At 35.1% G+C, this 26,326-nt stretch overlaps 1 protein-coding gene across 18 annotated transcripts in view; it reads left to right on the top strand.

The window, feature by feature from the left end:
- LOC109082616 (pleckstrin homology domain-containing family A member 1-like) overlaps positions 1 to 26,326 on the top strand; it is a 61,006-nt gene that overhangs the window by 8,637 nt on the left and 26,043 nt on the right. For 15 of the 18 annotated variants that reach the window (XR_006161306.1, XR_006161305.1, XR_006161304.1 and 12 more), the window contains exon 1: positions 18,755 to 18,904. Coding sequence is in view for 1 of the 18 variants with exons in the window: in XM_042767343.1 (XP_042623277.1) it covers positions 4,496 to 4,601; positions 5,314 to 5,402; positions 6,830 to 6,958; positions 9,105 to 9,230; positions 9,372 to 9,483; positions 10,141 to 10,210; positions 10,332 to 10,462; positions 11,328 to 11,447; positions 11,669 to 11,754; positions 12,951 to 13,033; positions 13,204 to 13,278; positions 13,475 to 13,576; positions 14,716 to 14,904; positions 15,196 to 15,261 (1,484 nt within the window). In the remaining 17 variants the exon portion in view is untranslated. Of the gene's footprint in view, positions 1 to 4,495; positions 4,602 to 5,313; positions 5,403 to 6,829; positions 6,959 to 9,104; positions 9,231 to 9,371; positions 9,484 to 10,140; positions 10,211 to 10,331; positions 10,463 to 11,327; positions 11,448 to 11,668; positions 11,755 to 12,950; positions 13,034 to 13,203; positions 13,279 to 13,474; positions 13,577 to 14,715; positions 14,905 to 15,195; positions 15,287 to 18,754; positions 18,905 to 18,992; positions 19,317 to 26,326 lie in introns of those variants that run through there. The other 3 variants (XM_042767343.1, XM_042767346.1, XM_042767345.1) reach the window with 3 other exon arrangements.

Here is a 26,326-nt window from a genome sequence, read left to right as displayed (position 1 = left end):
TCCGAAAAAAGTACTTTGGACCACTGAGCAACAGTCCAGTGCTGCTTCTCTGTACCCCAGGTCAGGTGCTTCTGCCGCTGTTTCTGGTTCAAAAGCACACGCCTGTGCACGGTGGCTCTGGATGTTTCTACTCCAGACTCAGTCCACTGCTTCCGCAGGTCCCCCAAGGTCTGGAATCGTTCCTTCTCCACAATCTTCCTCAGGGTCCGGGTCCCCTCTTCTCGTTGTGCAGCGTTTTTTGCCACACTTTTTCCTTCCCACAGACTTCCCACTGAGGTGCCTTGATACAGCACTCTGGGAACAGCCTATTCGTTCAGAAATTTCTTTCTGTGTCTTACCCTCTCGCTTGAGGGTGTCAGGTCGGCAGTCTTACCCATGATTGCGGTTTTGAGTAATGAACCAGGCTGGGAGTTTTAAAAGCCTCAGGAATCTTTTGCAGGTGTTTAGAGTTAATTAGTTGATTCAGATGATTAGGTTAATAGCTCGTTTAGAGAACCTTTTCATGATATGCTAATTTTTTGAGATAGGAATTTTGGGTTTTCATGAGCTGTATGCCAAAATCATCAGTATTAAAACAATAAAAGACCTGAAATATTTCAGTTGGTGTGCAATGAATCTAAAATATATGAAAGTTTAATTTTATCATTACATTATGGAAAATAATGAACTTTTATCACAATATGCTATTTTCTTGAGAAGGACCTGTATATATATATATATATATATATATATATATATATATATATATATATATATATATATATATATATATATATATATTTTAACAATGAAATACAGTACACAATACAGATTTGGGCACTAAAGCAATGCCAGAATGTCATTGAAATAAAACATAAAATGGCATTTTCCAATGACTTTTAATCAACAGATGTGACATTGGTTTTTAATGGATGTATAATGGATGTTTACTAATATTTCACCATCCTAAACTGTCTCAATATCAATATCTTTATTTCAACAAAATATCAAATTTATATTTTCTTTTTAACAATATATTTTCTTTTTTTATATGTTTACCATTACTGTTTAAGATTTTGAATATATTCAATATATTCGGAAAGTATTCAGACCCCCTTAAATTTTTCACTCTTTGTTATATTGCATCCATTTGCTAAAATCATTTAAGCTCATTTTTTTTTTCCTCAATGTACACACAGCACCCCATATTGACAGAAAAACACAGAATTGTTGACATTTTTGTACATTTATTAAAAAAGAAAAACTGAAATATCACATGGTCCTAAGTATTCAGATACTTTGCTCAATATTTAGTAGAAGCACCCTTTTGATCTAATACAGCCATGAGTCTTTTAGGGAAAGATGCAACAAGTTTTTCACACATGGATTTGGGGATCCTCTGCCAATCCTCCTTGCAGATCCTCTCCAGTTCTGTCAGGTTGGGTGGTAAACGTTGGTGGACAGTCATTTTCAGGTCTCTCCAGAGATGCTCAATTGGGTTTAAGTCAGGGCTCTGGCTGGGCCATTCAAGAACAGTCACGAAGTTGTTGCCTGGTTTTTGCACACATACCGCTTAGAATTAAGGCCAAAAAGTTCTATCTTTGTCTCATCAGACCAGAGAATCTTATTTCTCACCATCTTGGAGTCCTTCAGGTGTTTTTTCATGTGTCTTGCACTGAGAAGAGGCTTCCGTCGGGCCACTCTGCCATAAAGCCCCGACTGGTGGAGGGCTGCAGTGATGGTTGACTTTCTACAACTTTCTCCCATCTCCCGACTGCATCTCTGGAGCTCAGCCACAGTGATCTTTGGGTTCTTCTTTACCTCTCTCACCAAGGCTCTTCTCCACCGATAGCTCAGTTTGACCGGACAGCCAGCTCTAGGAAGGGTTCTGGTCATCCCAAACGTCTTCCATTTAAGGATTATGGAGGCCACTGTGCTCTTAGGAACCTTAAGTGCAGCAGAATTTTTTTTTGTAACCTTGGCCAGATCTGTGCCTTGCCACAATTCTGTCTCTGAGCTCCTCAGATAGTTCCTTTGACCTCATGATTCTCATTTGCTCTGACATGCACTGTGAGCTTTAAGGTCTTATATAGACAGGTGTGTGGCTTTCCTAATCAAGTCCAATCAGTATAATCAAACACAGCTGGACTCAAATGAAGGTGTAGAACCATCTCAAGGTTTTTCTGTCAATATGGGGTGCTGTGTGTACATTAATGAGGGAAAAAAAAAAAGAACTTAAATGATTTTAGCAAATGGTTGCAATATAACAAAGAGTGAAAAATTTAAGGGGGTCTGAATACTTTCCGTACCCACTGTATATGATAAAAATGCGATGCAATATATAAGCTATACAAAATGGAGTCTGTGTGTGTGGGTGTGTGTGTGTGTATTGCATTGGATTGCATTACAGCACAGAGAGCAAGACAGATCCAGTTCGTGAACAAACATGTCTTTCCAGGACGGTGTTCAGGTTTGGCAAAAGCTTTGCTATATCAAGGAATATCCAACTTGTATTAATGAGTTTTACCCATAATGCCACAGTGCGTCTTCAGCATTGACTTTTGCCAGAATCCTGGGTTGACCAGGGGGATACGAGTGCCAGACTGTGCCAACCCGCCGACCTGGTGTCACAAACCTGGCATCATTTTAGAGATGGGAACCTGTTGGTTTTGGCACAGGAGGGGTCTAAGAGGCATTGGCAGTTGTGCACTTGAACACCCATTACCCAGTGAAACAATAAGAAAGACAGTATGGCTTTTGATCCCTGTGCCAGGTTTCTGTGAGTCTGTTTAATTCGAAATAATCAGAATATTGCGATGAAATAGAGGTGCACATGCTGAGAGGCGTCTGCTTGAATTGAATGCTTCTTATGACTGGAGTTATAGATTTGCTGATTGTTGAGACAGTATAGGGATGAATTAATAGATTAGGGATGTTAATAGATACTTTTCATAAATAGGGAACAAAGTGCTGCCCTACTACTTTGTTAAAGCAGACACAAACACCATGTCTTTTGAAGAGAGAACTATTGAATATTTTAATCAAAGGGATAGTTCACCCAAAAAAAAAAAAAAAAAAATCATTTTTATTTACTGACCATCATGTTTTTCAAACCTATATGACTCTTCTTCTGGTTCTCAGCCGGCTAACAAGCTTGATGTTGATAGTGTTGTTGTGTTTAGGGTTAGGGCTTTTTTTTTTTTTTTTTTTTAGGTATTAATTACATTAAACAGATTTTTATATTTATTTAGAGATATTGTTTCAAAATAACAAAATCATGCAAATTTGTGTTTTAAACTGTATTCAGTCATGTATCAAATGTTGTAAACAGTGTTGTAAAGATTGCATGAAAAAGCCATGTTGATGTTAAACAAACGTTTTTTATATATATTTTTTTATTATTATTAAAATCTGTTGAAAATGTACTCAGCCTCAGGCTATCCAACGTGTAGATGACTTTGTTTCTTCATCAGAACAGATTTGGTGAAATTTAGCATTACATCACTTGCTCACCAATGCTCTGAATGGGTGCCGTCAGAATGAGAGTCCAAACAACTGCTACAAACATCACAATAATCCACAAGTAATCCAGACAACCCCAATCCATCAATTAATGTTTTGTGAAGCAAAAAGATGGTTGTTTGTAAGAAACAAATCCATTATTAAGGCATTTTAACTCCATTGCTTCTGACCAAATTCCAGTCCATAATCTACTGTGTAATAACACTTTCTTTAGTGAAAACGTCCATCTTTCATCATAATCAACTGACACATGTGTTTAGAACTGTTTTGTACTGTTTTTTTTTTTATTTTTTTTTTTTAATTTTTTTTTGTAATTTGTGCTTTATCTGTGCATATTTTTCTCCTGATTCGGATTAGACAATTTTCATTGGAGAAAGAAATATTATGGACAGAGGACTCGTATTTTAGCAGGAAGCAATGGTTTTAAGATTGAAAAAAAAAAAAAAACATCTTTATGGATTTGTATATTATAAAAATATAATTATAATATAATGTGGATTATTGTGATGCTTTTATCAGCTGTTTAAACTCATTATGATGGCACCTATTCACAGAGGATCAATTGGTTAGCAAGTGTCATAACACTAAATTTCTCCAAATCTGCTCAGATGAAGAAACAAACACATCTACATATTGGATGGTTTGAAGGTGAGCAAATTTTCAGCAATTGTTAATTTTTCAGTGAGCTATTCCTTTAATAAGAAGCGTAAAAGGATTCATAACAGATGGTTTACATTATCTCAAATTATTTAGTAATATGTGGTGTATAAAGCTGGAGTAATGGAAAAAAGGATAAATAAAAAGCACTGAAGTATTAGTAATCCACAGTAGAATATTCTTAATTTGCATTTATTTTTCATCCATTGCTCTCATTTTCATTAATGCAAACAGCCATCTGTCACAAACATATGTTTACTCAGAGCTCAAATATCTGGATCACTTCATCCTGTTCTTGAACACACACACCCTCCCTCACTGTGTGTTTATGTTGCAGCTGACCCCATGGCACTCCACTGGCACGAGGATGCCACTAGCTGCCCACAATCCCTTTTGCCACGTCTCGTTCACCCGCTCTCGGCCAGCCGACGTACCGGACTTTGGTATGTTGCCAGGGACAAGTTGACTACCATGACAACTGTTTAGCGGGAGAGAGAGACAGGCAGACGAGGAGAGAGGGGGACAGTTTATCTCACTCCGGGGATAGATCTATGGGATATCTGCCAGGCCACATGCTATCATTATGGAGCAGGTTGGGTAGCACATTAGAGAATGACAACTTTCTACTTGGTGGAACTTTGAACACAAAGACTATCAGGAGGGGCAACACTTGGCACTGAAGCACTGTGGGATTAGAGGGGATTAAACTGACAAAGTGTGTGTGTGTGTGTGTGTGTGTGTGTGTGTGTGTGTGTGTGTGTGTGTGTGTGCCTACTTAACCATATTTTGGGGACAAATTTGCACCCAAAAGTGAGCTAAACCTGACAAAATCTCCAAAAAACCTCCCTTTGGGGACGTCCCCATTTGTAAAACTGGTATAAAAATAAAGTAAACAAAGTTACAGAAAGTTTTCTGTAAGGGGTAGGTTTAGGTGTAGGGTTGGTGTACAGTTTGTACAGTATAAAAACCATTACGCCTATGGAATGTCCAATTTAGATTGCTAAGTAAACGTGTGTGTGTGTGTGTGTGTGTGTGTGTGTGTGTGTGTGTGTGTGTGTGTGTGTGTGTGTGTGTGTTTGTGTGTGGGTGTGTGTGTGTGGGTGTGTGGCTGTGTGTGGATGCACCTATAATGTATCTCTTTACCTTTATATGCAGCAAAGATGTCACATGGTCTTCAAAGCTTGACAGTTCAGTGGAACAATTTTACATTTTGTCTCGCAGAGTGACCCAAAACGCTAAACCAGGTATGAAGTATTGACAATCTATGATATTTGCTAAGGCAGGAATTATTATAACAATAATAATTTATTATTGCTATTGCTCAAATTTATTTTGAACAACCATGTTCTACAGTAATGAATGATGTAGATGATGTGACTTGTATTATTGCATTTGGAAGTGATTTTCACCTGGATAATGATAAAAGGAGAGTAGACTTTGAATGAGGAATCTGAGTCATATAGAGCCTGGAAAATAATTTGTAATTTGGTAATAGTAAGCCAAAAGTAATATTAAAGTCAAAATAAAACCAAAGCAACCCTTAGCACCCCCCTGGCAATGACCCACCCTACACACTTTAAGAAAAAATGGTACAAAAGCTGTCAGAGGAGCAGTACCCTTTCACAAGGTACAGTACTAATCATTTGTACATATTAAGTACTAATATGTACCTTTAAGGTATAAATATGTACTCTTTAGGTTGGTTTTTAAAAAGTGTACCTTTTGAAAGAGTCCCAGTGACTAGTTGTAGTTGTACTTTTTTTTTTTTTTTTTGTCTCTGAAAAAGTTTCCAAAGAGACTTGGAGTTGAGCTGTTTTGATTAACCAACCACCCAGAATACCCTAACAACCACTTAGCAATGACATAGCAGCCATCCAGAGTACCCTAGCACAATGGTGAAAAATCAAACCTTAATCCAGAACGCGGCGGCAAGATTAATTTTTTATGAGCCAAAAAGAATGCACGTCACATCTCTGTACATCAGTTTGCACTGGCTACCAATAGCTGCTCGCATAAAATTCAAGGCATTAATGTTTGCATACAAAACCACCACTGGCTCTGCACCCCTTTACCTAAATTCATTACTTCAGACTTATGTGCCCTCTAGAAGTTTGTGTTCTGCAAGTGAACGTCGCTTTATTGTGCCATCCCAAAGAGACACAAAATCACTTTCACAGACTTATAAATTAAATGTTCCATCCTGGTGGAATGACCTGCCCAGCCTTGTGATAAAATTTTAAAGTATTTTATGTATTTTATGTTTTCTTTTTATTTATTATACAATTAGCAAAACCAAAAAAAGGGGGGGCCTCTAACACTAGTTTGCTCTATTCTTTTTCTATTCTATCTGTTTTCTTTTTATTTATTGTATAATAAAAAAAAAAACCTTACTACGTGTACTGCGTAAAGCTAACTGAGACTTGTTAAAGCACTTGCATATCATTGCTCTCTTGTTGATTTTGATTGCTTCCATTGTTCTCATTTGTAAGTCACTTTGGATAAAAGCATTTGCTAAATGACTTAATGTAAATGGGATTTACATTTGGTTTCAAAAATGTTCAAATCTAGTTTAATTTGTTATTTTATTTCTCATTACTGTTTTTCTTATGCATGCCTCTACAAAATGCTATATAATGATGTAGTATTATGTCCTGCTTGTTCATGTTCATAGATGCAGTGCTGGAATGTCTGGGGGTCAGGTGGAAGCTGCATTGCTCTGTCCTGAGTGATTCATCCAAATTATCTGAGTTGTATACCAACAGCAAAAGACAGAGAGATGTTCAGCTACAAGAGAGAGCTGGTATGGTGCCCATCTATATGCTGTGTGGTGTATAGTGTTTTGTTTGGGCTTATTGTGGTTTGTTTTGGATTGTTTTGTTTTTTTTCTGTTGTTTTCTCTGATTTGTTCTGTTTTGATTTGTTCTGCATTGTTTTGTTTTCTAAGGGTTGGTAGAGCGTAACAGGTCTCTCAAGATCTTATACACTGCAAATTAGCCAATAGTGTATAATTTCAAAAACCATAGAAACAGTATGCTGCATGAACACTCTCAGGATCAGTATCTATTTCTAATAGTACTAACTAGGGCTGGGCAATATGTCGATATTATAGAATATCGATGATGTCTTGTATATGTTTTCTGTGAACATATTCTGTGAACATACACACAAAAGCACAAGCACAGAAGCTGCCTCTTATGTACGCAATCACTGGACTGAGCTCACTTTCTCACATTCTTCCACATTCGAATGGACAAATAAACAGAATTATATCGAAATATCCCATAAATGCAATTGGTTATGTCTTAAGAACCTAAAGAGTTGAGAAAGAAAACAAGGATGTCTTGGATCCATGCATCAACTGCTGCTGCCAGTCATTTATTAGTCAGTTTCAATTAAAATACGCAAATTCCTTCAGTGCATATTTCAGTGTAATATCTTTACAGATTTTTTTAAACAGTGTAATTATGTTTTGATTAAGCTATATAACACTATAAATTATTAAATAATTTGCAACAAAACTAAAAACTTTTGATTTCTTTAATAGAAAAATGTTTAGTATAGGTAAACTTTTTTATTAATTGTATTTATATTATTCAGGTTTTTTTTATTTTTTTATTTTTTATTTTTTTTAAAACACTGCATGTGCATGAAAATCTGATGATGCGTGAATCCAGGTTCTGTTGTTGATCTGTTCTGTATGTTGCTGTTTGCTCATGTTAAAATTACCCTGTGAAAAAAATGTTTGTATATTTAATGGGTCAGACACTCATTAATTCATTAATTTAATATTCTGATCTTATCAGTTAACGATTAATGCTCGGATAATGAGAGGCGGTTGTCGGTCTGGAAAATTATCCGACATTAATATCCCTACTCCAAACTAGTATAACAGAGAGCAATAAAAAAAATAAACCTTAACGTTTTTGCTAAGAATTTGTTTTTAATCCCTGCATGATTTTAGTCACATGATAAAGATCAAAAAGAAAGAGAAACATCGGAAAATAGGCATATTTTATTCAAAGGCATTTATTTTATTTTATTCAAGAAATAACTATATGACGTCAACATGGATATATCATTCTTACAATCACCGCCAGAATGTCCAACTTCACCACGATGAACTTAAAATTGTTTTTTTTGTTTTTTTCAACAGTTCTCCTCACAAAACAAAATTAATTTCAAACACAAATTTAACAGCAAAGCTAATGTTTACTGTTAGTTTCTAAGAAAAGTAAAACCAAACTTTGTGGCAATAATTAAGACCAAACTGAACATGGTGTGTGTTTATGGTGCGTGTCGGCAATGTTGTTTCGGCAGGGGCAAGACATGGTAGACGATATTATCGGATATCTGCCATATTTTTTAAGGCAATTATCGATAAGATATTTCGGACATATCGCCCAGCCCTAATACAAACTGAAAATGCGTAATTGTTTGAGCACCTCACCAAGCTTGACACAGCAACATTGGCTCAACCAATAACTTGGGGATCTATTTGACTAACCAGTAAGAGAGGGAAGAGTGTTCTGGAAACTTGTTTGAAAACAGTCATTATTCTTGCAAATCGGGGAGGGGGGGGTGGTTTTTTTTTGTTGTTTTTTTTGACACAAGTGGTGCAGAAATAAAACACATTACCTCAAAATAACCTTTAATTCCTGAGAAAGAGTGGATACCATCCAAAAGTAATTATTTTATGAGCGCATGGGACAGAACTGTTTATTTATAAAGGAGTTTATTAGAACAGTCATGAAATATGCTGAATAATAACTTGTGAAACATTATTATGTAATAAATAATGCAAAACGGAAGATCCCATTATAGTCAAAATAATAAAAATAGGCCGCTTCAAATAAAACTTATAAATATTTTACATGTTTATCTTAGAGTTTGTGGAATGGACATATTAAAAAAAAGAAACAGTCTTCCTTTTTGTTTGTATATTGCAGCCATTGGTAAAGACAGCAGAGCTAGTAAGTCTACGTGTGAAAGAGGACTGGCCTACAGGAAATGGCATCTCAGCGGCCCTTTGATTCTCCGACTGCCTGTAACAGATGCCTCCATCAATAAAGAGGGTAAGCACTAAAAAGATGTCATATTTATTACATTGTAGCAGTAAATAACCAGCTGTGTCATCATCACTTGTTGACTTGCTGTCACATGAGTTTCTGATCTCAGTGATGGTGACTGATGACTGGATCTCTGCTGTGTTCTAGCTTTATCTTTTGCCCTGCGGACACTGTACGACCCAGAGGAACCCCCCAATGAGTGGGGAGAGACTGTGCTCTCTACTGCTGCATTACTGGGAATGTCAAACCTCTTCCAGAAGTGAGTATTGTAATAATATTTCACAATATACTGGTGGTTAAAATAAAATATAGTTTAAAATTGCAAACTGTATTTTCTCAAGCCATGCTGTTTACAACGTATATTTAGATTCTACATATATTTTGGCCAGAAAAATATCCCTAATAAGAAGAAGAGACAAGAATATGTCTCCTACAAATAATGAAAGTCAAGAACACATTATTCCTGTGTGTCTGTAATGTGTCATATTAAGTAATAAAGACTGATCCATTTGTGCATAAGCCCACACCCAGGTCTCTACAGAAGTTTGTGTTGTCCAATCTTAGACTGATTCACATCCAGGATGTTGGGTGTAACTGGATGTGAATTTTGACACTGCAGTCAGTCACCGTATTTATTTGAAAGATGTTTTTCAAGTAAGATCAACCATGTTCCACCCAGCAGAGTTTGAACTACAACATGCATTGCATAACAGTCAACTTCTCCATTGGTTATGGGTGCGTCAGTTTGTAATCGTTAATGCTAATTACATTGTACACACAGTCACAAATGCTTACGTGTTTAGTTTCAGAATGCCACTGCAGATTATCAGAAATAATCCAGACATATATGAATACACACTGTTGTATGGTATGTCAAATATTGTGTCCTTTTAAAGCTGATGGATATGATTGACAGGTGTCTTAAAGAGATGTTGACAAATATCTCATCTTCGACTGTGTGCAGCTTTCATCGTGTGTCCTGCAAGGTTATTATTATTATTATTATTATAATACTGATGGATCATTCTATTGTTCTTTAAATGACCAATAGGGGGAGCTCTTTATTCAGTGTGTAAACGTCAATAAAACTCTTTCTGTGTTTTTCAGTTCAAAGAGACTATTCTCCAGAGAGCATGTGAGCGCTGGTTGGAGCTGTTCCTAGTGATTGAACTCTCCTGCCACATAAAACTCAGAGATCTGCCCTTTGACCTCTTGCTGAAGACCCTGCTTAGTCCAAGGTCTTATACTTTTTTTTTTTTATGTTTTTGACCTTTCAGTGGCAAATCAGATTGAGAAGCACTTGCATCAGGATCATGTTTGATTGTATTGTTTCTGCATAAAGAAGATGAAGCCTATTTATAAGACCATTAGGATATTTTACATCGTGACATTTTCCTTCCAAAGCTTCATTACTGAAGTGCATCAGGATGTTCACTTTTGTGTTTTTATGTTTTCCCTTTATTCTCAATGGTAATTTTCATTAGATTCTCATTACTCTGATTTCTGCAAATGTTTTCTCCATTTACATCATTTACTTCATATCTTCATTTACATTAACATAAAATAAGTACATTGCACCAAATACTACCATCATGCATAGACCTAGATATTGTACAGATATCTGTCTGTCTGTCAGTCTATCAGTGGGGGACATGTGATTTTGAAATGTCATTCTGCAAACACTTACTGCTCTCAAAATATATCTAATGCTAATTCTCATTAGAGTCTCATTACTGTAATATAGTCAGAAAATCATCCTTTCTCCAAACTTTTTTCTATTTTACATCAACATCAAATACATTGCACCATCTAATACCATGATGCGTTGACCAATATCATTATTTATGTATTTATTTATTTTTCTTTATTGTAATGGGTGAAATGTGATTTTGCAATTTTGCTCTGTAAAACACTTAATGGTCTTATAAAAATATAATTTCTTTTGATTTTGGGATGACATATGGCCTGGACATTCTTTGTAACACTGTTATAAGTACTTTACTGTACTTCAACTCACCTTCTGCATACATAACGACTATTAAATCATCAAAAATTAGCAGATGGAGTAAATCAGCAGGAAACTAATAAGGTTTCTGTGTCTAGACTGTTCACATCTAATGAGTATGAGGTCTTGAGAGCAGTTCTGTACTGGCTGTACCTGCAGTTAAACCCCTTCAGACAGACCCTACCAGCCCATAGCAACGTCATCACCTTCTTCTCCAAGTATGTAACCTCCTTCATGCCATTTACAGCTGTCAGCAACAACCCAACGCATGTGATCCATCAGTAAAATTCCTGACAATAAAACCCCCATTTACGGAGGACATTACAATAATTCAGTACACTATAGCCTCTTTTTGAAATGACCTTGATACTGCTTAGCTAGTTTCATGCACATATGCTGCTTTAATGACATCCCTCCATCATATATCTGTCTGTTTCAGGGAAACAGCTGTTTTCTTGGAACAGCCTCAGGGTCAAAAATACATCACAATCTTTCAAGCTCTTCGTATGCATGGCATTACTGAATGTAAGTTTGGATGCTTCATGATAGATGCTTCACTAGCTCACATCACAAACTAACATCGTCTACAACATCAGATTGGTCTTCAAAACCAAGCATACATCTTTGTCCCCAATTTCTGAATACTGTTGTGGCTCGCTGTTAGCTTAACTGAAAACAGTTGGCAGAATGAGAGAGTGTTTAGACAAACAGTATGTCAAAATGTAGCATTTAAACAACGCTTATGCCAAACATACTAAATACATAAGTCGTCCTGCACCAGATACAAACATGAATGAAGCCTCATATCGTGGGGATTATTGCACTTTACCATGAAACTGTTTCAGAATTCACGTGGAATAAGTGTTTAATTTACATGTGCAAAATAAAACAGAAAGGTCTCTTCCAGTAATGTTAAAGGAATAGTTCATAGTTCACCCCAAAAATGAAAATTAGCTGATACTTGCCCTCAGGACATTCAAGATGTGTTTGTTTGTTTCTTCATCTGAACAGATTTAGAGAAATTTACCATTTCATGACTTGCTCATCAATGAATCATCTGAATGGGTGCCGTCAGAATGAGAGTCCAAACAGCTGATAAAAACATCACAATAGTGCACAAGTAATCAACAAGCTGCATGTTTATTATAAACAAATCCATCATTAAGGTGTTTTAACTTCAAATCTTTGCCTCTGGCCAAAATATGAGTCCTCTGTCCATAATATTGCTTTCTCCAGTGAAAAAGATGTCTTGTCTAAATCAGGAGAGAAATATGCTCAGATCAAACACTGTTTACTAGCAAAAACAATCCAGTGGATTTTCGACTGGTATTTTGGTCAGAAGCAATGGATTAAAGTTAAAATACTTAAATGATGGATTTGTGGCAATTACATATGGATTATTGTGATATTTGGACTCTCATTCTGACGGCACCCATTCAGAGGATCTATTGGTGAGCAAGTGATGTAATGCTAAATTTCACCAAATCTGTTCTGATGAAGAAACAAACTCATCTACATGTTGGATGATGCAAGAGTAAACTTTTTTTTATTTTTGGGTGAACTATTCCTTCAACCACACACTATCACTTCACCAGAAAAGCTACACTGTTTTGGAAATAACACTGACAAATGTACTTACTTAAGTTAGAAGCGTTGCTACTTTTAGTTTACTACCCAACACTATATTCTAGTTATGTTGTTTATATGTGTTTATGTCTCAGGGCAGCATCTGCAGGAGCTGCAGAACATCAGAGTTCTTCCTGAATGCTGGCTGCTTCACATCCTGTCTAATCATTACCACACTGTAAGTGTGTGCAGAGATGACAAACACAACACTACATTCCACCCACCCATCACTCCAGATGTAGTGCCAAACATATTTCACAAGCAGCTTGTTTCAATGCAAGTTGTATAGATTTTTTTTGTCACCTAATTCAGTAGCTTCAGGGTTGATCTGTATGTTTTTTTCCATAGCTTTACAGCGGGGGCGACATGGCCATGACTGACTTCTCCAAACAAGCCATCCGGTTTGGAATGATGTTTGATAGGGTGCTTTACACTTTCTGACACTTTAACACTGATGCGTTATGGCCATTCCCAGAGCTTTTCAGTCCTTCAATCACTTGCAATTACTGTTGTTACAATATGACAGTCAACCAATATATTTTCTTTCATGCTTATGTTCTTTTACTTGCTTGTAAGGCGGTGTTTTTTGTATTGTGTTTTTCTCTGTTTCACTGTACAGGAACAAGAGTGCTGCACTCAAACCATCAGTCTCTATGGCTTTTACTTTCTTCTCCAAGCTGCTAAAATGGGCGAATCAGATACATACAGCTTCTCCATTGAGGTTAGAGCCCTCACAGCTGCATATACCCTTGTGAAAAAGAAATGCACATAACTGTATCTAGTGTGCACTTGTGGTATACTTCAAATCTTAAAACTATATATATATATATATATATATATATATATATATATATATATATATATATATATATATATATATATATATATATATATATATATATATAAAGTACCTAGATTTTGATGTGTTGAAAAACATACTAAAGCACTTGTTTAAGTATAAAGTTAAAATATTTTAAATTTACTAAATTGTGACTTCATTACAAATGTGTAATAACAAATATATTTATGGCATACAAGTTTCAATGGAAGTGACACGTATATTTTATTTTATGCAATTGCAGTTTAACCACATTTCAAAATGTGTGAAGTTACACATAGAGAAGTCCTATTTAAGTCCTACTTAACTGGATCAGAAATGCACTCTTAAATTAATATTTTGCGTTTTATATAATTTTAAACTATAATCCATTTTTTGTTTAATATTATATAACATGTAATTAAGTGTTTGAGAAATTACATTCAGTTTACACTTTTAAAGTAAAATATTTACCGTAATAAATACTCTTTTTACAAGTATCCTAGAGCGTACTTCTTGTTCACAAGGGTATGTCTAGCAAATTAAGACTTATTATGTCTTAAGTATCCACCAGATGGCACTTTGTGATGGAGCTATCAATGTATTTCATTTACAATGTATTTAACTGGTGTTGTGTAAATGTAAAGATGCAGTTCACCCACAATATAGTCATCATTCATGCATTCTTATGTCGTTCATCCAAAGTGGAAATATTTTTTTTTTATTCCATGGGGCACACAGTAGCAAAAGAGCGATGTCAAACTATAAAACTGAAATTTAAGTCATTACTGGTTCTTGCATGTTTCATTATTGTAGTCATATTTAAATGTATGCGTGCATGAATTCCACAAAACAAACCAAAAAGTCATACATTTTGGTGAATACATGATGAATGAACTTTTATATTTTGGGTGAACTCTGCCTTTAAGAGATTCCTCAGAACATATGCCATCTTCTCCCACTCTCCTTCTGTCTCACTGTGTGTGTGTGTGTGTGTGTGTGTGTGTGTGTGTGTGTGTGTGTGTGTGTGTGTGTGTGTGTAGAGGTTAAGACACTGGGATCCTGCTTTATGCCAGTCTTCCATTGTTAGCCGTCCATACAGTGTGAGATCGGATCGATCAGTGTGCTATCACATCACAGTGCAAAGCTATGCCAGTGGCGAGTGGCAAGAGCACAGCAGTGGACCTGTCAATCAAGAGTTTGGCTTATGCAAACGCCGCTGTAGGAGCAAGGTACTAACAGCCAGAGTCTGAAATAATACAATGAAAACTAGAAACAGGACGATAATCATTTTGAACTACAGCCCATAAAGAATGACAACCCTTCAGATTGTAGAAGAACTTTACAAAAATGTTCTACATAATAATGATGCATAATAATCTGTAATTTAGTATAGCTGAGAAATTTAAATTTCTGTAATTTTATTTTTTTGTCATTATTATTATTATTGTTTACATATGCATGTCATTTTTATATATTTATATATGCTTCTTTGTAATAAAGTTTTTTGTTTTTTTTAACAGCCATTCCAGATTGAAGGACTTTCTCCACCCATCCTAGTGACCTTTTCTCTGGCATTCCCCTTTTGATCTTGCATCTTGCCCCCTTTACATAGTAAATAAATTAATGGATTATTCAAAATGTCAAAATGCATTTGTGTTTTTCATATTGATTTATGGTGGACATTATGTCTAATAACAGCTAGAATGAATGCCCTTAGAATCACTGAATTAGACATGAGCAATGCACATGCTTGATATCCGTGTTTTATTATTGGTGGTTTATTTAAAATAGGCTTTAAATTCTTGCAATGATAAAAGATTGAAAAAATCCCATATGCATGTTGATAGAGAGATTTCATTGAGAGTGGGCCCTTGCACCAAAAAATACTCAGAACCACCTCTGAAGATAAATCATTTAAACAGCTAAAAAAAATAAATAAAAGGTTGTTTTTAACCCAGAATTTTTTAGAGTGCACAGTTTGTGAGGAATAAAACAGTGAAGCAGCTCAGTGATGAAGCTTTTTATTGTGTGTGCATAACCTTTAGTGCAGGTAAAGAAAAGACTGTTTTTACACTTATAGCCATAAAAGTATTAAAAAATAGTATTGACATCTTTAGGGGGAAAAATTAACTCTCTAGTGCTGCTTGCTTTTTTATTTCAATTAAATTAATGAACTCTATTTTAGATTGATATTTTTTTTTAATTAAATATTTTATGTTTTAGAGGATTTTATGGTACTAAGCTACATTTACAGGTATAGTTATGATCCATTTATTACTCGTTAACCACTTTTTGAGCACTGACCTGAAAATAATAAATAAATAAATAAATAATCCAACTTAAACTGTTATAAATCATGAGTGGTTTAGAGCACAGACTTAAGTTTAGTCTCTTTTTAAATAAGACTAAGCAGATTATTGCTGAAGTAGCAGTTTTTCCAAAACGTTTTACTCTAAAACTGCATGAAAATTGAAGCCATAAATCTAAACAAGTTGTTTGAGGGTGATTAAAAAAAAAAAAACTAAATGTATTTTTTTTTTCTTTTTTCGGACAAATCTGACCAAACAGCAGCGGAGGGTTAAAGGTTAGAAACACTTCTGAGTATTTTAATTCATTTCCAAACAAAAATGTATACAACAGAAATAACCGTTTCCAAAGTCCCCTGTAGCCTTAATTCTTAATCAAAAGTGGCCTCAGTGCTGCACAAAAACGGTAATGCAGTAAATAAACCATGCGAAAGTAGCAACAGAGGTCTGAAAATATCTGTGAGTAAAAATACAAAGAGCAAATATTTTTAAAAGAATCATTACAATGCACTTTTTACTATTTATCATGCAGTTTTTTTCTTTTTTCAGAAGTTCATATTTTTGTGCATATATTTGAAGTTGTTTTTTATTTATTCATTTGTTTCTCTTTTGTGCATGCACTGCTTTCATCACTTCTGTTTTCATCACTTATATCTGAAACTTTGTTGGAGCAAGAGCAGCTGGTGACAGTCTGCCATGAACACTGAAATGTCTTCATTCTTCTATTCTTCTTCTTCTTGCTGCTTTTTTAGTTCTCAGAAAGTTTCCTCAAGGCATATTCTAACTCACACACTATTCTAAGCCATTTTAGTAGTGTGTTCACACTGAAAATTCCAAACAGAAAAAGTACTCTTCAAATATTAAGCTCAAGTAAGGCGCATTGCATCATGGGATACAATATGTTGCCCAGTATCCTCTGGTACTGCACATTTTGGCGAATATAAAAGCTCATCCATGTATCCCATGCATACAGAAAGTTAGCATATATTATTTGCACATTATACTGTAAAAATAAAGTTGATATTTGCTGTAGGGAGCAGCTATTGCACCATTAGCTGTTGTTTGTGAAGCTCGTTTCTCATGCCTAGATCTGACACACTGTCCACGTCAACACTGTGGACTGCCGTCATTTGGCTCATGCAACCTCAAAATAGTTTCCCTCCTCTTGAAATTGAGTGCTGCAATGCTATTGTTTTCAAGGGCTGCGAATTGAGGGAAGAGGAAGCGTGTTTTGCGTGTTGCACTCTGTGTTTTCACATGGGCAAACTGCCACTGAGGAAACAAAGCTATCACAATGCATGCTGGAAAATGCTCAGTGGAGCAGTGAGGATATACAGCAGCCTTCCACAGACTACTGCATGACCCGCTGACCCGCTGCAGGCTTCAAATAAAGTCACTCTGCTGATTTGACCCGCGACTGACTTCCATTGACCCACATTTTAATTCGAAAATGAAGATGAGAAAGCAGAAAAACTTTTAGATTCTTTCTTTCTAACTCGTCACCAAGTTTTCAGCCTTGCACAATAACACTATGCATGCATTGTTCAAACTGCTAAAAAGGCATTAAATGTTATATATTAATTTTGTGATAAATTAGAGACATAAAAATCCAGTCTTGTGTTTGGACCAGTTTTTCAGTCTTTTTGCATAGACATATTTGTTTTTTTTTAATCCCAATACATGTAGTCTGAATGCAGGTCACTATAACCTCTATTAACCTTTGCTGAAATCTCAAAAGTGCACATGAACAATAAAACACTAGGAAAGAGACCCTCCAGGGGGATTTCCCATAATACAGCACTATTTCCTTCTTCAGTCACATATAGCACCGAAAGGCAAGAGCTGAACATTTATACCTACTGTGGAAGTATATACATATATATATAACACACACACACACACACACACATACACACACACACACACACTAATGGTCAAACGTTTGGAATAATTAGCTTTTGTTTGTTCGTTTAATTGATTTTAATTGATTTTAAAAGAAGTCTCTTATGCTCACCAAAGTTTTAAAAGCTTTACAATTATAAAAAGTAAAAATTAAAAATACAACAAAAACAGTAATATTAATTAATTAACTGAAATAATAATAATAATAATAAATCCATTTCAACAGCCATTACTCCAGTCAGAAATAATTCTAATTATGTTGATTTGGTGCTTAATTATTAAATAATAGTTCTTATTATTATCAATGTTATGCTGCTTAATATTTTTGTGAAAACTGAAAAAAAAAAAATCACTAATCACATATTTTTGAATGACAGCGTATCACAGTCTCCACGAACATGTAAACCAGCACAACTGTTTTCATCATTAAAAATAATGAAATCAGCACATTAGAAAGATTTTTGAATCAAATACTTGACTGCAATAAAACATTTTCTGAAAAGAGGATCAAAAGTAACCTACACATAATCACACTGAACCGCATCCATTCTATTTATCACTACAATTCCCATCGTCCTTTTCTCCATACCCGGAAAAGAAGGGGCCTTTTCCGCCTTCATCGTTATTTTTTGAAAGCTACTATGGTGAAAGTATGGCTCATGAATATTAATCATATCCGTTGACAGGCGCTAATTTGATTGGCTCGACGCAGACATAGGAACGTGGGCGTTAGTCAGCTGTCGCACTGTCGAATCCAACTGTAGCGAAGGCTTGGCTCATGTTTATTAATACCGAAACGTGATTGGACGCTCTAGGAAGGTCTCCTAGCGACGTCAGCAATAACTAATTGATATTAATTAGCTAAACCCCGGTCATAGTGCGAATTGCAATTCCGCTCTCCGCCCGTCAGTCGCGGGATAGATAGGCAGACCGTCGGAAGTTTTGTGGGAGATGGGCTGAAAGTCTAACACAAGTAGACCAAACACTGCTACACAGGAGTTTCACAGCTGCTTATAAGCGTGTAAGTCATCTGCACATACACTAACGAGATATATCTTGGGATATTAAACTTTGAATGTGTTATTGGTTGTGTTCTAATCAGTAGTTACACATTAACTGGGGCAGTATACTAACGTTAGCTCGCTTTATGCAAAACCTGTCGCTTCTGTTTCAGACAGCAGGTTATGTATTATATAACTTACCGATCGGAACACATAAAGTAATTTAGTCTTTATATGTAAAACCACTTTTTTCATCCCTCTCTCAAAATGATAGATTGATTATGTCTGAAGATTTGGCATTGATGCGTTATGTCTGTAACGTACACAGCTCTGTGTGTACTGGCTTTTAAAACCTAGAGCACTGCCTTACTAGACTGTATTTTTTGGACATCATTAGCATGAACGGAACGCACAAACGCGCCTGTGATGCTCGTAAGTGTTGTAGATGTACCTGTACTGTGTTGATACCATTGTACAGTGATGCCGTGATAGTATCAGGTGCTATTACCATGTTACTTATGCTAAAATTAATATTATATAATAACGTAAAATCTTATGCAAAAAAAAAAAAAAAAAAAAAAAAAAAAAACCTACATTAGTACCATTGTGTCAGTCACTGTCAAGTTCAGAAGTGCTGCCCACTTTTTTAGTGGCCTTGGTTTTGGAAGTATGTTTGAAGGTATTTAAAAAACCGTTATAGGTCATAAACCTAACCAACCAGCTACAAGGGGAATCAAATTACAAAATTTAATTTGAAGCACAAAATAAATAATTAAATAAATACAGTCTGACGAAAGATAAAGGTACAAGACTGTGTAATAGTGTTTATTTTTATTTATTACAATTTTTTTTTTTTTAATATAAGCTCATACCCACTCAAGTACATTTCACTCAAGTTTAAATTAGAACTGTTGATTGTCATGATAATATGATGTTAATATAAAAAAAAATCATTAATTTTGAAATTATAGTAGTGTAAACCGATTGTAACATGAAGAGCGGATGGAATAGTTTCCTACAAACCAAACGATGCAGATTTAATGGGTTGTTGTTTGATGTTATGCTCAAGGTATTTTACTCAAGGAAGATATGTCAAACCTGTCAAGCAAGTAAGTCAAGGGTATTAAATATATATCTCAGTTCCTCCAAAGCTGCAGTGCTGAAGTGAAAACAGTCAGGTGTTGTGCTGGTGTCTGTCCAAACAGATCTGCACATAAAGCAACATAGATCTGTACACAGAAAAGTATTTACCATATTGCAGTTATGCTACACTGCTGTTCAAAAGTTTTAGGTAAATAAGATTTTTCTTTTTTAGAAAGGAATTCATTCTTTTATTCTGCAAGGTTGTATTAAATTGATCAAAAGTGACATTAAAGACATTTATAATATTACAAAATATTTCTGTTTCAAATAAATGCTGTTCTTTTAAACAGTAGTGAAAATAACTGATATTAATGTGGTACATATTCCAAGAAACCCTGGTTGTACCATGGTACATGTCCATAAAACATGGTATTACCATGCTACATATCCAGAAAACCTTGGTTGTATCATGATTCCAAGTCCAACATGGTACTTCCATGCTACCTGCCGAAAAAAACACACATTCATATTCAAAAAGCATAGTAGTACATTTGTATCATGTGCAAAAGCTTTTGTATTATCATGGTGTTTGTCTAAAAACGTGGTTATACAGTGAAATCATGTCCAAAAACATGTCATTACCATGTATGTCTAATAAATGTGGTGCTTTTTGTAAGGAAAATTATCAACATAAGCTTATCAAAAATAAGAAAAAATGTGCCTTTACCTAGATTTCTTGCAAAACTCCAAAAACATACCAATTCATGTAATTATCTTCAGTTTCCAGCTGAAATGAATAGTAGAAACAGTAAAACTTTTTAATAATCTTTCACAAATTATGATTACATGGATTAATTGTGTCATCGATTAATAAAAACATTTTCACATAATCCTTGCACAATACTGCATTATAATCTAAAAACATAGTGCATGATTTGTAAACTAATATATTGACATTTGAATTGCATAATGAGCTCCAAATGTATGTATATATGTTGTTGTTGTTGTTGTTGTTTGATGTAGTAAACTTGCTCGGTTGTTCACCTGGTGCAGCATTGTACTTGTGATGCAGAGCACTCGGGTATGTGTCCCATGAGACTTATAGAATCAAGCTGAAATGGTATGGTTGTTTCAACAAATGCTTTTTTTTTATCTCACGTTTGCTTTTGTTAACACTATTATAGGGTTTGGTGTAGGTGGTTTGTTATGTAATAAAACATTGCCAGATTCATGTTTCGGATAAAACTAAACACACTTTTTATTTTAGAGCCACTTACTGGATATCTCACTTCGAAACTGTTGCGAAACTTGCAAGAAGCAATGTAATGCAATTGAATTTTGCAGAAATGTTGCCCCAGCACATTATTCCAATGAGACTGGGTTGGAGACTGTTCTGTATTACAGGCAGTAGCTCACTGCTGTTTCCTCTAGATCCAGTCAATCCAGTCTGCATTTCCTTCTGTTAGTTTCTAAGTTTGTCTGACTAGGAACAGTCTTTGTATGTGCTGTGGACAAATCTGTTTCTTTCTGGCTAATATAACAAAAAAACATCTCACTGTACGGCTGATCAGAGTGTGAGATTAAGATACAAATCTACTGACAGTGAGTAAGGTGGTAACTGCCACCTTACCTCACATAAACCTCAACTCCTGCACTCTCTTGCATCTCTGTTGCTCATATGTGAATATAATCAGAAGCACAGGTAGAACCTGCAGGACATGTGTTCTGACAGACAGCATGCTAGTGTTGCTCTTATTGCAGACACATAGGTTTATGCTGATTATGGGACCTTTTTAATAAGCGTGGACATTCATGGGTGTGATGTGTAGCCTATATTTACAGTCAAGGCTTATATTGCATGGTCATCAGAGATCTGGATGAGTGTGTGTGTGTGTGTGTGTGTGTGTGTCTATATTTGTCTGTCTCTATGAGACAGAGAAACAGACAGAGCTCATTTTCTGGATTAAACCATGATTCATCATCATGACATTTTTCTGGATAAAATACGAGTTGAATTTTCCAACTTTACCCACGTATACAGTATACTTAAAGCCTGTATACTGAAAATTTTGGTTGTTATAGTTTACTTTTTGTGAAGATGTAGGCCTACACAATATTGTCACACAGCTATATATATATAAAGTTGGATATATAAGTATTTCCAGCTTTATATGCATACTGTAAGTGTACTTAAGTGAAGCAATAGATTCTATATAACAATCGAGAGGTTAAGATTTGCTTTATTATAATATATGGTACTTTACATGAAAATGCACAAAGTTAGATGTAATGCAGAATGTATTAACTTTAATATTTCACTAGGCAATAATATAGGCCTTTTTTGCAACTGTATAGTTTATATTGCTTTACTTGAGTATACTGTACTATTGGCATTGTACTATATAGCCAACTTTAAATATGTCACCGGACGATAATATAATTTACATTTTGTGATGATCTTAACAGTCAGGCAGTTGATTTTTGCATATATCATCGCAAAATGTAAACTATATCAACGTTCAACAATATATTTAAAGTTGGATATATAGTACATTCAGCTCTATCTGCATACAAACACTATACTTACATAAAGTATATGTATGTGTGTGTGTGTGTGTGTGTGTGTGTATAGGTATAGGTGATCCTAATTTTTTAGTAAAGCTGCTTTGAAAGAACATGCTTTATAAAATGTTGTACAAAGTGCTAAACAAAGTTAAATCACTTGACTTTTCCTTGCAAAAAACATAATCACAATGCTAGAGTGTTCTGGGTGAATGGTAGTTGTCTAAGGTTCCACCTTCATTGTAAATCAATGCAGATGCAAGATACTGCTGTTGCTGTCACTACTCTATGTAATAATGTTGCAGGCAACAGTGTCAAAAAAGGTTTATAGTGTGTAAACTGGGGGCCTGCTTCTGGTTGACTCATTCCAAACTTTCAGCAGACAAGCCCACGGCAAAAGACTTGAAGCTGTTACATTATGCACATGTGTACATGCTTAGTAACAGGCCACCTAATCTTCACATTATTTTGGTTTGAGGGGATTTACCACCTGTCTCACATTTTCTAAACAAAGTACCCTTCGGTAATTAATTATAGATATGGCAACTGTCAACAATGTAACTTTACTTATAAAACTCAATCTTTTAAGCATCCTCATACTGCAGATTTTTTTTTAAATGCACTATTTCCTGTAAAACTGCCGATGTGATTGACATGTCGCATTGCTCTTGTGGTCTTTGCTATGTGAGCAAAAGTAGACCTCAGATGTAGACCTCTAAAGACTCGGATTTCAGAACATTGTTGCGCCATTAGAAACCAAGATTTCAAAAGTGTGGTTGCTCAGCATTTTGCTGCTTTTAGACATTAGTTTTCTACTTTACATTATGTCAGAATAGAATTAGTCAAATGTTCAAGGCGTGGAGGTGGCATTAATAATTTACTTTTGAAACATGAAACCTTATGAATTTACACTCTAGATACTATTGCACCTATGGGATCAAATGAAGATTTTGAAATTTGTCCATTTCACTGAGGTTTTTTAGTTTCATGCAGGTAATATTAGTATATTTATTAATGTTGTATGTTTAGAACTACATTTTCACAATTAATATATTTCTTTTGTCCCATGGCTTTGTCTGTGTGTAATAAATTTATTTATATATACACACACACACACACACACACACATATATATACTCAAAACATCACCTGTGTGATAGTCCGCTATTAAATATTTGCATTTTTGGAGATTTGATGTGCCGACTTTTGTTTTGTTTTCATTGTTTTCTTCTTTTATTGTCGAGCACCCAATTTGAGTATTTTGCCAGTGATGTGTGTGCTTTTGTTTTCTTTTTGTTCATGTGTACACACTGTACCTATGACTGGTTAGCCCACCTCACACTCTCTCTTCCTCTTTAAACACACAGCAGCTTTCAAATCTTCATCTTTCTCACATGTTTATCATGCCAGAGCAGCTCCCAGTCGCTCAAACGCAGGGTTAGTAGTACAAGGACACAGCTCATGATTTCTGACTCTTCTACACTGTGTCATATGCAGCAATCCAACAAGTTTCCAGTGACAGGTCATTTGTCTTTCCACACTACATGCAAAATATTTTGTGATCTAAGACTGTCACAGCCTAATTATACAGGGCTAAGACCAACTGCTCGACTAATTGTTCTGACAACCTGTTGACTAGACTTTCATAGTAATATTTAGTTCCCTCACAGATACAGTAGAAAGTTATAGGAAATTTCTTTGAAGAGAAGGGGAAGGGGATAAAATGTCCGGTCAGTGGTTCTAAAAAAGCACATTGAAATTTCTCAGAAACAGAAAAATGTGACTGCAAACATTTTATTATGTTGGTTCATGCACAATTTTTTGCATTTCAGAAGTGAAATGTAAAGTGAGTGGTGCTCAAAGGTTAAAGCTCTATCACATTTGAAAATAACATAGCTCATACACTAACCACAACCCTAGGCAAAACTGATAGTATTAATGAAAGAAAAATGTTGCCATTATATTATGTTTCCACTTGGCTTTGAGTTTTTTTGTCAAACCATGTTTCACAGGACTGCACATTGCAAGTTCACCACTGTACCAGGTGTGCTACCGAGCAAGTTTACTACATCAGAAAAGCCATATCGGGAAATATGAGACAAAAATGTATTAGTTTACAAAATCATGCTCTATGTTTGAAATTTTTGAGGTCATAACATAGTGTTTAGTCTTCATTAGTGAGTCTTTGTTAATTGATAATCTTCCCCATAATCATATGTGAAAAGGAATAGAAGTTGTTGGTGTTTTACTGCTACTAGTATTCATTTCAGTTAAAATTGTACGTATAGATACGTTTTTGGAGTTTTGCAAAAAAATTCAAATCAAGGGACTTCAGTAGATTAAATTAATTTAAATCTCTGTATGAGTAATTGGGTTATGAAATTAAATCTACAGCAAATACATAAGAAGTTGTAGGTAAAGCAGAAGTTGTCAAATAAGTGCAAACTACTGTCTTTTAAGGTCCAGATTACTAAAATGTAATTTCATGGTGTGGCAAACATTTTCAGTTATTTAGACTGTAATATAATTAATATTATCAAAATGAAAGACAAAATATCCTTAATGTCGATTTACTAAATTAATCTTAATAACCTCATTGTGAACAATTCATCCATACTTTTTTTTTAAACCTCATAATTTTTAGTCGAAATGTGAACTCGATCTTCCAGTGAAAATGACATAGGCTACTTCTCTTTGGTGACGCATACAGGACTTCTCCAATCATTTAGTCTGCTCTGCTTAGACACTGTCTTTTTCTTGACTGCAATCTTACATTTATCACTGTCTCCATCCAGTCAACTGACTGATTAAACCAGGTCCTCATTCTACATTTTTCTTTTCTTTTTCTGTTTCGCTCGGATGTACATCACAATACGGAACAAAGATATGTCGCTACTTCTGTTACATCACAGAAATCCTTGGAAAAATCCTTAATATCTAATTTTGCTTCATTGTTTTTGGATGTTACTTATAGAGTGCATATCCAAAAAATCATTAAAAATACTAAATGTCAATATCAATGAAAAGGAAAAATATAAACGCTTGTGAGGGAGGAATGAGACTTTGTTTTTATTGCATTCATATGTGAGAATCTTGAAGCTACCCCTTCAAATCAGGTGATGTCTGGATTGTCTATCAGTTCTAACTGTAAGGAGCCTTCATTCAGTTTACTACAGTAATAGTGAAGTGAATTAACTCTGGAGGTGTGTTGAAGTCATCAAACCTTGCAGCAAAGTTTCATCATATCTCTGCTAATTTGCTCTGTCAAGTTGTTTATGAAGTCTGCAGAGTTGGAATAAATAATGCATCTTAAGTTTAAATCCATTGAGTGTTGCAACAATATCACTGATCATTTTATCCCATCACTGCAATTCCAGATTAAGATTCGAGTGATGGAAGCTGTCACTCAGAAAACACACTTCAGACGTGAAATTCTTATCATGCATTCGAGACAGAAATGTGACAGTTCTCTAGTGATAGTAGCCATGGAGAAAAGCAACATTCTCCTTTCTGAGTCCACAAAATCTTTTGCCATTTGTCATTATGATGTAGCAGTAAATCACTGTACCTGGCTGATCTTATAGGAGCCTGTGAAATGTGGTGCTTTAATGAAACTGTCATCCAAAATTAAGACACGAAGACCGCTTTCTTATTGGTGGATTCATTCACAGCTAGTAACATTGTCTCCACCTTCTTTTATTTGTCTAAGAATGCTAGTATTTAACTTTTTGTCATTGTTTCAGATATCAGTAGTTTTTAATAAATGTTGTTTCTATCTTTATCACAATCTTTTCTAC

The sequence above is a fragment of the Cyprinus carpio genome, chromosome A12, assembly GCF_018340385.1.
Source record: "Cyprinus carpio isolate SPL01 chromosome A12, ASM1834038v1, whole genome shotgun sequence".
NCBI lineage: Eukaryota > Metazoa > Chordata > Actinopteri > Cypriniformes > Cyprinidae > Cyprinus > Cyprinus carpio.
The sequence above is the reverse complement of the archived record's forward strand: the minus strand, read 5'-3'. Positions and strand labels throughout refer to the sequence as shown.